General features: G+C 40.7%; 1 protein-coding gene across 1 annotated transcript; it reads left to right on the top strand.

Moving 5' to 3' along the window:
- The first annotated feature begins 217 nt into the window (after positions 1-217).
- LOC118393967 (transmembrane protein 178B-like) lies at positions 218-13630 on the top strand. Its single transcript, XM_035787224.2, has 4 exons — positions 218-1323; positions 5132-5245; positions 5865-6002; positions 9116-13630. The coding sequence occupies exons 1-4, from the start codon at positions 921-923 to the stop codon at positions 9361-9363; spliced, it is 903 nt and encodes a 300-aa protein (XP_035643117.1). The 5' UTR covers positions 218-920; the 3' UTR covers positions 9364-13630.
- The last annotated feature ends 104 nt before the right edge of the window (positions 13631-13734 follow it).

The following is a 13734-nucleotide window of genomic DNA, read 5'->3' as shown; positions in this document are numbered from 1 at the left end:
TTCTTAGAATCAGGTGTGCTAGATTAGGGTTGGAGTGGAAACCTACAGCTCTCCAGGAACAGGGTTGGAGAGCACTAATGTAGGCCTTGGGAATCCCTTGGTCAGTGTGTCTACATGTTGTTTTATACATTGAAACGTTCACTATATTGAAAGGCTGTGGGCTCAATTCAATCAAACCTGGATTGCGGTAGTCTGTAAACAAAGACACCAATCATTGCTTAGGTGGGTTCAATTGAATTTCAGCTCGCACCTGTCTCAGTGCGTTTGTCAACTGTGTACAGAAAAGGCTTGTAATGAAATAAGTTGGGTTACAAATAGGTTTTGATCCAGCATGTGGTCCATGTGCATGTTTCTTCATGATACATAAAACATGGCCCAATATATACTGAATATGATAGTAAAACAACTGTGTCAGGTCCTTACAGTTGTAGCAGATCACAATCCCACATAATAACAATAATACTACCAATAATACATATGATATAATTTGTATATTAACACAATGTATTCAAATTTAATCAATCATACATATATACCCCTTGTATTATTATTATGATTCTTATTATTATTGAACAACCTACTGGAGATCTATTGCCAGTGCTTAGTTTCTTCCCATCCTACTGAAACCGGAGAGAAGAGAGAGTGCATTGCATCACTACCCACTCCTCGCAGCATTGGTCGCCATCCATCCACCTCTCCTCTTTCCAGTACCAAAACAGATGGTGGAAAAATCATCACATCTGCCGGGACGCAGGACAACAATAGACAGCATCTTGCCCAAGAGAACCGGGCGTCCATCATGTTTGCTGTCAAGAGCTCCATGAGGCTGTGAGCGCCGTCGGGATTTTTGACACGGGGTACCATCACGGCAGCCGAGGATTCTTCTCGCGACTGTCTGGGCTCTCCATCGAGTGGGGAAGATGGCCGCCATGAAAATTTTAACCAGCAGTGGGCTGTTCTTAGCGTTCTGTGCGTTGGGGTTGCTAGCCATGGCAATCTGCACCGACTATTGGTATGAGACAGATGCGCGGAGACACCGAGAAAGGTGTAAAAACTACGCCAACAAGAGAAACGACCCGGGGTACATATACATCTCAAATAGCAATCTCCCCCTCCAGATGCCCCCAAAGGGCATTGAAAGGAAAGGTAACAGTCCAAGTGCCGGAGCTCAGCCTCTTATTAGGGAAAAACGGCACTTTCTGGCTGCAGCATCAGCTATGGAGTCCCACTGCAGTCGCCAGTTCAATTCAACCATCTCTGGGCTCTGGAGAAAGTGTCATCGAGATGGATTTGACCTGGAGACAGAAGATCTCATATATAAAGGTAAGGATGCTACAGCTAATAGCCTACATCAGGCCCTGGTGTGATGTGGTACTGATGCAGCTCACTGAGTGTAAGCATGATGCTCAGATCCAAGTTTAACATGATTTTATTGATACACTTGGCATGGGATTAACTGGTGCTCGTAACTGTCACTGTAGGGCCGTTGCCATAATAATATTTTACAAGAGGGGCTTATGTTCATCATTGTAAACTTCAGTAGCAAATAAATAATCAGTAAATAATTTAAATGGGAATGCCAGTTGTATACGTGACGCCGAAGACGTGAAACCTGCGTATTTTTTTACGCTTTGTGTGTACAACGCTGTCCATGGTGCTGAATTTCTTTTCAGGCTTTGCGCCCAGCCCGTTCGCTATGGCGGAGGAAGGGGGTTCTTCCCTTGTAAAAGCGAAACGGGTTTTGTCTCAGGTGCTATTTGGACTGTTCAATTTTGATGAGTGCATTTGGCATATGTTACGTTAAAATAGTAGATCATGTGTTATGGGTGATGCGTCGACTGCCACGGGGGAGATCGAGAGAAGACCAACGACTGAATTATTGATAAACATCCTGGTTCGTGGGAATTTTGAGCTGCAGGAGAGAAAATCACAGTGCATGGAACTCTCGCAGAACGGCCTCGTCCGATACATAACAGCAGAGCTTTCTGTGCAATGCCATGAGGCGTTCATGCCTGACTACTCGGATATTCTGACGAATAATGAGAGAACAACAGCATCAATTTTAGCAGAAACACAGTACCTTCGTTTAAGGAAATCCAGGACACTGAATATTTTGGAGAATTTCCACACATTATAGCGTGTTTGTTTACCATGATTTTTTCCTTATGTATCAATCAGATTCGAACTGTCGAGAGTAGGCCTAGAGGACAGTGAAAACATACATGTTCATGGGTTGTTCCAAGAAAATGAAGTTCCTTTTGCATCCCTTTGATATTTTAAGTAGAAAATGTGCACCAAAGTTGAATTTCAAAAGCCTGTTATATTAAATGAAATGGAGAATTCAATAAATATTTACATTTGTAACAAGAATAAAGACTGTGGTGCCAATATTCAGCATTTTGACACGTCACTCTATGCACCCTCAGTGACTTCTAGGAAGATTTGAACCCACTTAACCCCAAAACGTATCTAAGTTTTCAGCATCATTGTAAAGCCCTAATTATTTTGTTGCTTTGAAAAAGTCATTTCTGAAGATTATTATTTATTTATTTATTTAATGTGATTAGTGATTCATTTACGTCCGTCCCTCATTTTAAGGTCAACCCTGTTACGTGAACTGAGCTCTTTTTTATATGGGGAAACTATTCATTTTTCTAATAGAACACCTAATAGATGGTTTAGCTGACAACGTCACGAAAACGATGCTCGCGATTCAATGGGGCAGAAATATGTGTTGTTATTCTGGATGGCCAACTAAGAACAATGACAAGCTGCAATGTGGGGAATCGTATGTGGCTCGTTTCAACTAGTTGTATCTTGTTCTTGATACCATGTCTTGTTTTGACTAATGTCATGTCTATGCTAATATGGCTCAAATTTGCTAGCTAGCTAACCAACAACTGTAACGATGTATTTGAGAGACAACAAGTAAGTGCTCATTGTGCAAATGTATTGGTTTTCAATAAACATGGGAGAGGAAATACAGTTTACATGTTGTCAACAATCTAAGCCAACCCTGTCTGTTTATGCCCCATAGTTGCGCATGCATCGGTTTTGTTAATCAACCAACATCTATAGTAAAACCATAGTGTAAAAGCAGGTGAGTTGGTTCTCTCTTTTTTGCCTGTTTTGTGGTGGGAAACTGAGCGGGTCGAGCACAACACGTAACCCTAGAAATGTTTTAACAATGTCTTTTTTGGGGGTGAAGCTTGCATTTAATTGTCATTCTGTTTCACACAACAATCTTCCATTCCCCATGTCATAAGTGGATTTACGGCTGACTTCAACCCTTTTAAGGTCAACCCTGTTATTTTATTTGGCACTTACTATAGTCATTTTTTTTATTTAACTTGAGATGGAAAAAAAATTCAGTTGAACATGTGGTCTTTATAACAGAATGTTAAAATGAGGCGAAACCAACAAAAAAAATGTCATAAAGTTACACTTCTCAAAAGGCACCGAATTGGTGGAACGAGGTAAACACTGTTGTCAGAATTGTGGGAAAGTGAGCTGCTTTCTTTGATAGAATAAGGTAATCTGTAGGATATCATAAATCGACAACAAAATCCACTACATCCTCAGGTTGAATTGTATTGAGACACTGGACAACATGATATTCTCTCTAGCTGCTCCCTTGTTTATCAGAATGATGAGTTAGTCTGCATCTGCAGACACCTCACAACTCAAACCTCAAAGTGTCTCTATAGTGAAGTTAGTAGGTCTGTATACAACCATCACAGTAATACTGATATAAGTAACCTGGTGGGACCAGGGGGTAGCCACTAGCCAGATATGTTTGTGATTCAATGCTACATCTATGGCATGAAAACAAATGACAGATCTGGCTACCACCACACTATGAGACCAGAGCACATTGAAAGTGATTAATCTGGCCAATACTATAGATTCTCCTCTGTAACTGGGACATGGACCCCAATGCAGAAATGTCTATTTCCTCTCTTAGGCTGCTATAGTTCCATATGAGGCTGTGAACTGCTGGCTCCATGTTTTAGCCTGCATACAGTACTTTTTGCTTCCTTTACTTCCACGTAGTTGAATGTTTGCAGCTGAAGTTCAGGTGTTCTAAGAGTGGAGCTTCACACTGTGACTTTTGACAACTCTATCACATTTGGTAGGCCAATAACAATGTGTTGGTGATATCCCTGTCTCAACATTGGGTTCTCACATTTGATTACTTGTTTTTTGCTGCCTTTGACCTAAAACGTATCAAATAATATTAGCGAGTAGGTAGTCAGATCTGCTACTGAGCAAGTGCTTAGTAAATTGGTCTCCATCCATTGTTCTTGGGCTTGAGACTCACACAATGTTAGATTTTGCATCAGTAGTCATGGGACATAAATGTCTCACCGCTCATCTGGATGTATTGTGCTTCCCCAACGAACATGAGAACAATGAATGATGTATTTCTGTACTCTGAACTGAGTGAACTCAATATGAAATCCTTGTTAAAACCCTTTTTTGAACATTCACACTAGTTCATCCTCTTTTTTGATTGTTTCTCTTGTTTATGCCAGAACCATTCAATGTGACTGACTAGGCTTCATGACAGGGGTCTTCTTCCACACTTACAAAACCACGTCATAAACATATTCCAGCATAAATCTCCCTTCTCCCTGATCTAACAAGTAACTGTTGGTAAATCAACCACAATGATTACAGTACACAACATCCAGGAATATGTGAAGATCTTTGCAATAATCATATGTCATTTGAGCATACATAGGTGGTCTATCTCATCGCAGTGATATGATGAAACAGTAATGCAAGATTTGTTTCTTCCTGTTGTTATAATTGGTCTGGATACCCACCTCGCACGGAGAGATAATTAGAGGCTGATCTACATGAATGATGCCGGATGCTGTTTCTGCTCTGAATCACAGCTAGCTGTCTCTCACGTTGAGGCACACTGAGGATATTGCATGATGACATCATTCACAGTGACACAAAGGACTCAAAACAATTTTCCTCTTTTAGAACTACTATAGTGTCTACATGTTTAGCTGAGTCACTATATTCAGTGCGGTTGAGTTTATTGTCTGCAAAGCAGCCTGTTTTATCAAGGTCTTATCAAGACTGTGTTTCTATCATAATCATAAACTCTTTTCTTCAGGTTTGATTCAGCGGTGCATCCCAGTCAAGTATCACTACTCTTCCTCCATCCTTCCGCGCAATTTACCCATCAACATCACCAAGACCATCCGTCAGGATGAGTGGCATGCACTCCGTAAGTCTGAGTCTGTCTGTCTGTCTGTCTGTCTGTCTGTCTGTCTGTCTGTCTGTCTGTCTGTCTGTCTGTCTGTCTGTCTGTCTGTCTGTCTGTCTGTCTGTCTGTCTGTCTGTCTGTCTGTCTGTCTGTCTGTCTGTCTGTCTGTCTGTCTGTCTGTCTGTCTGTCTGTCTGTCTGTCTAATGGCTGTCTTACTGGCTGTACAGTATGTCTGGACTCTCCCTGGGTTCAATCATTTTCTCTCTCTCTGTCTATCTCTCTAGTTCTATTTCTCTCTAACTGTTATCTCAGGATCAAATACATTTAAAGTGGCGGCCATTGAGAGCAATTTCATTTTCTTGTTATCGCTGTTCACCCCTCCCTGTCGCCCTCTCTAGTTCTGATATCCTTCAAAAAGATAAGGAAGATTACATGTTTCCATGAAGTGACAGGGATTTGTAAGGGTGTATGGCTCTATTTGTGTCAGGAATATTTCAGTGTATCAAATGCCGTGAATATGATTGTGCAGACATTGCATTTCTGTGATGTGCATGCTATAGATCCCACTGGCAGATCCTGCTCTGATCTCCACTGTTCTTTGTCCACTAAAATGACGGAGGTGTGTGTCTGTTGGTGCAGATCTACGCAGGATGACGGCTGGCTTTGTGGGCATGGCCGTGTCTATCATCCTGTTTGGCTGGATTATCGGAGTGCTGGGCTGCTGTCAGCAGCATGACCTAATGCAGTATGTAGCTGGACTACTCTTTCTCATGGGAGGTAAGAGCTGGCTCCTCTCTCTGTTTGGTGTGTGTGTGTGTGTGTGTGTGTGTGTGTGTGTGTGTGTGTGTGTGTGTGTGTGTGTGTGTGTGTGTGTGTGTGTGTGTGTGTGTGTGTGTGTGTGTGTGTGTGTGTGTGTGTGTGTGTGTGTGCGTGCGTGCGTGCGTGCGTGCGTGCGTGCGTGCGTGCGTGCGTGCGTGCGTGTGTATCATTTTGCTGTTTGCTTGAGTAATTGGAGATGTCTTTGTTTGATGCATTGTGTAGACTACAGTAGTTGTGGTTATATGCACTTGTGTGTGAGAGAGAGCTATATGTGTGAACACAGGTTTATATACAGTTTTTCTCAGTCGCTTTGGTGCATTTTTCACATCATCCCTAACATGTGCAAAATAACAAGTGCATTTCTCAGAACAATTTGTACAAACTGCAATATACAATGGATATGATTCTAAAGCTAGTCAGTCACTAAAAATCCATAGTAAATCTCTCAAAAGTAAATATTCATGCCAATGATCATGTCAGTGTCATCAGAATGATAAGTCATTGAGTCATTGTTCACGAACAAGGTCGTCAAAATGTTTAGGCATGTTGTCAATGTAACTGTGTACTTTGACAGTATTACCTGATGTAAACTTAGGCTACAGTTTGGATGACAGTTACTGTATTGAAAATGCACAAGGCTGCACTTCTATGGCATATATCAATTTCAACAGTACTATTTACATATTACTGTATGTGGGTTATTGATTGAAAGAGACTGGACAACCCAAGGGGCACCAAGGAAAAACAACTAAATTAGAAAGAAACACAGGAAACCACCCCAAAGGCACAACTTTGCCCGCAGCACTGTTGTGCTGTCTCTACACATCCAGAGGTTCCTGTCTGTCGGCCCACATATTCTCATCCACGTCACACCGGATATTTTCCCTTCCAATGCAACGTGGAAAGAATCTTTTGGAATGCCTTATCCATCCTCTGCAGGCGTCTACTGTGATGTCCTCACATGCTGCACCCATTGCAGCCAGCAGGGTCATCTGTGTGTGTGGCTGACGATCGTACACCTTCCACCTCCATGCTGAAAATAACTACTGAATTGGATTAAGGAATGGTGAATAAGGTGGGAATTCTATGAGCATCCTCGGGTGGGTCACAAACCATTGCCTTATGATGTTTGATCGATGGAAACTCGCATTATCACAAATGACCACATACTTTGGCAAATCCTCTCTAAGCAGACCCCTCTCATCATCAGGGATGAGAGCCCTGTAGAGAGTCTCTAAAAAGTTGAGTAGATGCTGGGTGTTGTATCGCCCTATAAGGTGGATATGGGGTAGGACACCATGCTCCGAAATAGCAGCACACATGGTGATATTTCCTCCCCGTTGGCCTGGCAAATCCACAGTAGCTCTGATTTGGTCAGGTTGAAGCCAGCCTCATCCACGTATACAAAGTTGTGAGAGGGTTCACTTGATTCCAACTCCATTATACGCTATATCCCAGAACACACAGTTGAATTTGTTTTGGTAAGGAAGAGTGACATAAAATGTACATATATTGCATGTTCCTTCCACAGCAATGGACATGTGTGCAGTTTATGCTTACTGTACTATGTATCACTATAAAATGTTGCTGTAAAGTAGTTACATAGATATATGTTTTACCTGTACATACTGGTACCGTAGCTCCTTAACTCTGTCCTCGTTCCTTTGGAATGGTACACGGTCCTGCTGTTTCATACTCATCTGGTTTCTATGCAGCACCCTGTCGATGGTTGAGATGCTAACCGTATGGATGTTTTCAAAGACATCGTTGTCTTCTATAATGGTCCTTTGTATTTCCCTGAGTCTCATGGCATTGTTTTCTCGAACCATGGTGCAAATAGCCTCCTCCTGTTTAGGTGTGAAAAGGCGTCCTCTGCCACCGGTTTGAGGTAATCTTGCAGTCAGTCCTATGTGGGGAAATGCAGTGATGCATCGCATACTTTCACATAGACAAAAACTATGCGAACACACATTTTACTGTAAAACATACAGGTGGGTGCATGTAAGGTGCAGTATGTATCTGTATAGAGTATATTTCTGTATGCTGTGAAATACAAGTGGACTACTGTAATATGAAGCATTGTAGGAAGTATACAGTATACTGCTTATATACAGTAACAGTGCATTGGTGGACATACCTGTTCTCTCTTCGAAACGTTTGAACAATTGAGGACACGGTTGATCTCCCAATATTTGCCTACACCCTTCGACCCGTCTCAGCCATTGTAAGGCCATGATTGACAACATGGTCTACAATAGTGGCCCCTATGTCCTCTTCTGCCTCTTCCTCTGTTTTGCCTTCCACCACGCATCCTTGCTCCTCTTCTTCCTCCTCTTGGCTGTTGACCCTGTTCGTTTCCTGGTCCATCCATTATTGGAAAATTGCAACTCTGTGTTGTGGTCTGTCTATATATGCTTGCCAATTAATTCTTCATGAGATGCAACTTTGAGCAATTTAGACAACTGGTTGATTGTTGGTTGAACTAACACTTTACATTCCTTCATGAGTGAGGGTCAATTTCACCTGCAGGATTCATCAATTCACGTTTTTGTACAAAAGGTCTAATATAAATGTGTAAAACTATGCTTGACAGTTTATGACAAATAGTTCAACAATTTTGCATGTAATGGCTTATGCAAGGAACTAATGCCTATATGTTTTGAGGGGTAAGACTATTCAACAGAGAACCATCTACTACTATATGTTGATCAACATGACATGAGCAATTGATCATGTGGAAAAAAGCTGACACTTGTACATTATCAATTGCAATTTGTTCAAAAGGAATAAGAAATTGCTTTAATGATGTGCACAAGTGACTAGATGATTTGGAATTTGTACAAGTAGTATCAAGAATTGCACTTTTGATCTAAGAAATGCACCAAAGCGATTGAGAAAAACTGTAATAAGATGTACAAGAAACTCATGACTGTGAATGTGAAGATGTTACCATTTATTGTCTGGCTGACCCACTAGGCCTACCAACATAGGAATGACATAATACTGTATATAGTTCATTGAAGTTGAGGTGAATCCCATACATTTCCGTTTGTCTCCTTGTCCTCCCTCAGGAACGTGTTGTATCATCTCCCTGTGTACGTGTGTGGCGGGCATCAACTTTGAGCTGTCGCGTTACCCACGCTACATGTATGGCCTCCCAGAGGATATTAGCCATGGCTACGGCTGGTCCATGTTCTGTGCCTGGGGGGGCTTAGGCCTCACTCTGCTGGCTGGTTTCCTGTGCACCCTGGCCCCATCCCTAAGCACCCCCTCCCGTACAACCGTCCACAAGCCCAGGCAGGAGAATGGAACCGTGTGATGGGACTGTGTGACTGGCCCACGGAGCACACAAATAAGCAACACCCATCCAACTTCATCCAACGTTTTTGTCCAACCACCATCTCACCTCATCCCCCTTCCCTGTCATCCGTCTGAATCATGAGTGTACCAGAGAAATTGTACATGGGAGAACAGAGCAAAGACAAACCACACCAAACTGTACTCTTTACTGTACATCTAAGACACACAGAGCAATGGCCCCCAGAATACTTTGGGACATGGCAAGACCTTTTTGTTGTTAAACGTTTGACTACTAACTCTATGGAAGCCTAAAGGTGACTGTTTGTCTGTTTGTTTTTCCCAAGAGGAATTGTCTTAAAATGGTGCTCTCTTTTAACACACTCAACAAAGAACACAGTCCAAGAGCTTAGAAAGAAACAACAAGCATCTCTAAATGGAACAAACCAACAAACAAGAACATGTGGCAGAGCATCCTGTCATCATTCCTCTTTTAGTCGGGTGGTCTGTACTGTGTTTGTTATTGTTCGCAACAAAAAATTATGCTGGCATAAACTGTCCATTGTTTTGAATCAGCTGACTGATGTCAAGCATTATCCCTAGGAAGGACTTTACAGTTTAAGCCTAAAACCTGCTTCTTGCAGCAGAGGACCAAGAGCACAAACTGGAAATGGCAGGGGTGGAACAGCAAGATACAATTTTGAAGAGCAAATCTTTCAACGCTTCTATGATTCAGTATGTACAAATGCATCTCTACGTAGATTCAGGTCATTGTTTGTATAAAGTAACTCTTGAATAAGAAAAAATGTTTCTGTTTGTTTCGAGTTAACAATGGCAATTTGGGTCTTCAGTGATGTTGTTTGCTGGAATAAATTGTACGCTTCATGATTAGAAGAATAAGAGGGATTGCAAGGCACATTAAGTACTGTTTGAGAGTAGCAGAGGCAGTTAAAGGTCCAGTGCAGTCAAACATGTGATTTGCCTGTGTTTTATATATATTTCCACACTATGAGTTTGGAATAATACTGATAATGCCATTTTAGCGTAAGAGCTGTTTGAAGATGTTTTAATTGAAAACAATCACAGTGAGCTACTTAATTATAACACAGAAATGATTTGATATTGAGATAAAAACGTCTGCATTGGACCTTTAAGGATCAGTAAATATTGTATGTTGAAGGACGGGGTTCAATGAATAAAAATGTAACCTTCTGGTAACACATTCAAACTTAGAAACAATGACAGACGGTAATTTACAGTTATAAGTGACAATACCTGCCGTCTTGGATTTGGCAGGAATTGAACTGCAGACACCAGTGTTGGACTTGCATTTAATGTATTCTGTCACAAAAACCTTCACATAGCACAACACATTGTAGCAAGTATCAATGCATTGAGTGATTTGTTTTGTGTGAATTGCTGCAAAATGCAGGTATTTGCACAGCATTGATTCCCAAAGCTTCTGTTAAAGTTTATCATTGAATCCATGTCTTATTCAACACAACATTTCTGTTAATATTCTTCTGTCAGTGAAAATGGGTCATGTTGAGATTGACATTGAGAGAGCAGTAGGGCTGTGAAAAGTCAATGTCATGTTTACATCAGTAACACCACTGGTATGTTGTTTTTTCCTGTCTATCAATCCTTCTCTCCTCACGTTTGATGCACATAGCTGTTCTCTGTATTCTTCCTCAGTAGGGGGAAACTAGGAATCAGCTCAGGTCTCTTGGAGACAAGACCAATAATGTGGCAGCTTGTAAGCAGACAACATGATGTCCTGTTAAAGCATCAACTGCATCACTTTAGTATGAAGGATCCCTTTTGAGTCGACCACTTTCCTGCAAGTGGGCCGAATGAATTGAGGGAGCTCACCATTTCTAATTTCAGTGCCACTTTTGCCCCAGGCAACAGGCAGTCATACTGGCCCTTTGCAGTTTTCTGAGTCCCCTTCGCAATTCATAGAGATCAGGAGAGGTCAAAAGGCCCTCATTTGGGTAACATTTGATTAATGTACTCTGTAAGTACCCAGTTCTTGCAGGACTTGAGAGGTGTAATAATGATACAAGCACACTTGTGTATTACATAAAGGGTCTGGGATGAAACTCAGGCCATGTTATTTGTGGCAGGTCTGGGTTCAGACAGGCTTCGGAGGCTAGCACTACACATGAATTAAGATGGAATTACAGGTAAGATGGATTGATGTATTTTGTGAGTACAGAGTACTCAAGGAACACCGTTTTGTTACCTATGTTTTAAAAAAGCACACTCATTGTGACTCTTTTTCAGCAGTGTTATGAGGTGAGGTGATGAGCTATAACCTTTCCAGTGAATTAGTGTTTGACTGTAGATAAAAAAAACTTTGCCTCAAAGTGATTACAAAGTGAAACATCCAAACATTGTTACTACATGTAGCACCACCTCAGACTTGTAAAAGAGTTGTGGATATTGGTGGTGTTCTGCTGCCATTCTGAGCTCATCCACAGTCTTCTCCTCCAGTTTATATCAACACACATGTACAGGTTTTGTCCCTTAGATCTCTAAATTGGCCAATGGTATTGAATGCATGGATACTTGCTACAATAAACAATACATGTATTGCAATTGCGTTGTTTGAATAATGATAAAGGTTTTGTTGCTAATCCGGTTGATAGAGAAAAATATGGATAGCAGAGCAAGATTTCTGAAAAAGTGGTCAAATGGCCATGTAAAAAAGAATGAGAGAAGGGGTAAGCACAATATACAACTTGTATGCAAAAGTGACAGCAAAATAGTTATCTTATTGGGACTTCTAGTGTTTCATGAGGAACTGGAAAGTGTTCAGTGTGAGCAATGTGGGACACTGTGTACAAATGCCACAATTCCAAGTGGCACCTCTTTAAGTAGCACTGCTATGATTTTCTACATGTCATTTATACTGGTTCAATCCACGAGGATGGAGAAAGACGATTAAAAGACATTATAGTCTCGCATGAGATCATTATGGTTCATTTCTTTTAATGTATTCAAACTTGTGTCCATTTTTTTTAAATCTAATTTATTTTACTGAAATAAAATGTAATTAATATACTATTCTGAAGTCAAATGTGTCTGTATATTTCATGTATTTTAGATGTCTATGTCATCTTATGTCACAACAGAAAAACACTGAGCTTAGGTAAACCTCTTCCTGTGTACTGGCCATCTGGGCTTACATGTACACTATTTCACACTCATAGAGAGTATAATCAAATAGGCTATTATGGTTCTTGCAACCACTGCAGTAAAGTTTTGGTTGGACATGTGGCACATTTTTCAGAGGAATTACATGAATGCCATGATTTGACAATAAAAAAAGCACCATCATCCATCTCAGTTTGTCTTTCATCAGTATGTAGCACATATTCATTCTCCAAACTAAATACAGCATTTATGAGGTTTTAAAAACAATCACACGGATGTTGCCGACATCTGTCAGTTAGTGAGCTGACACTGATTTAGTCCAAATGCTAGACTTACTTTAAGTGGACCTCAGTGGATGAATTCCCTGTAAGAATATTAGGCTGCATTTAGACAGGCAGCCCAATTCTGATCTTCTTTTCCACCAATAGGTCTTTTGACCAATCACAGGTCTTTTCAAATTAGATCATCTTAAGGCTGATTTGATTGGTCAAAAAAACGATCATAATTGTGGTGCATGTCTAAATTCAGCCATAGAGGCTAAGAAACCCTGGGCTAAGTGTTACTTGTACCATCTATTGCTTATGACACAGTGCCACCTAGAGGAAAGTTGTGTATTTTCTGTCTGTGTCCTCAGTCGTGTTAATTCCAGCAACTGAGAAAGAGTCAAGGCTGCAAGGTAATAGCTAACCATCGAACATCTGACTACAGATAAATTGATAGTTCACATTTTTGCCCTTTTTCATGCCCATGTGATGTCATTACATGATATTCAATCAGAGTACATTCCAAAATATACATAAAATAATGAAAAATAAACATTTCATAACTGATCCCTATATCGTCTTCTCTCAGGGTTCTAACAAAAATATTTTATAATACAATAAACCAATTGTTATAGAGAAATGACTGGATAGTCTTCAGATGAGCCCTTATCCAATGTAGTAAAATACAATTCTAAATGCCATTATCTCTCAGCTATACTAGCCATTCTGAATCAACTCTTTTAAAGACTACAGGATCGATTTTTACAGGTAAGATCACTTTTTCAAACTAATCTTACATTTTTTTATTTTTTTTATTTAACTAGGCAAGTCAGTTAAGAACAAATTCTTATTTACAATGACGGCCTAGGAACAGTGGGTCATTAATAACTGCCTTGTTCAGGCAGAACGACAGATGTTTAGCTTGTCAGCTCAGGGATTCAATCTAGCAACATTTTGGTTACTGTCCGAAC

Source organism: Oncorhynchus keta, chromosome 14 (genome assembly GCF_023373465.1).
Source record: "Oncorhynchus keta strain PuntledgeMale-10-30-2019 chromosome 14, Oket_V2, whole genome shotgun sequence".
Classification (NCBI taxonomy): Eukaryota; Metazoa; Chordata; class Actinopteri; order Salmoniformes; family Salmonidae; genus Oncorhynchus; species Oncorhynchus keta.
The sequence above is the reverse complement of the archived record's forward strand: the minus strand, read 5'-3'. Positions and strand labels throughout refer to the sequence as shown.

Excerpts from the sequence above, each read along its gene's own strand:
- LOC118393967 (XM_035787224.2), top strand. The coding sequence starts at position 921 with ATGGCCGCCATGAAAATTTTAACCAGCAGTGGGCTGTTCTTAGCGTTC. Across the intron at positions 5,246-5,864 it reads GGATGAGTGGCATGCACTCC|ATCTACGCAGGATGACGGCT; the intron begins GTAAGTCTGAGT and ends CTGTTGGTGCAG. Across the intron at positions 6,003-9,115 it reads ACTACTCTTTCTCATGGGAG|GAACGTGTTGTATCATCTCC; the intron begins GTAAGAGCTGGC and ends GTCCTCCCTCAG.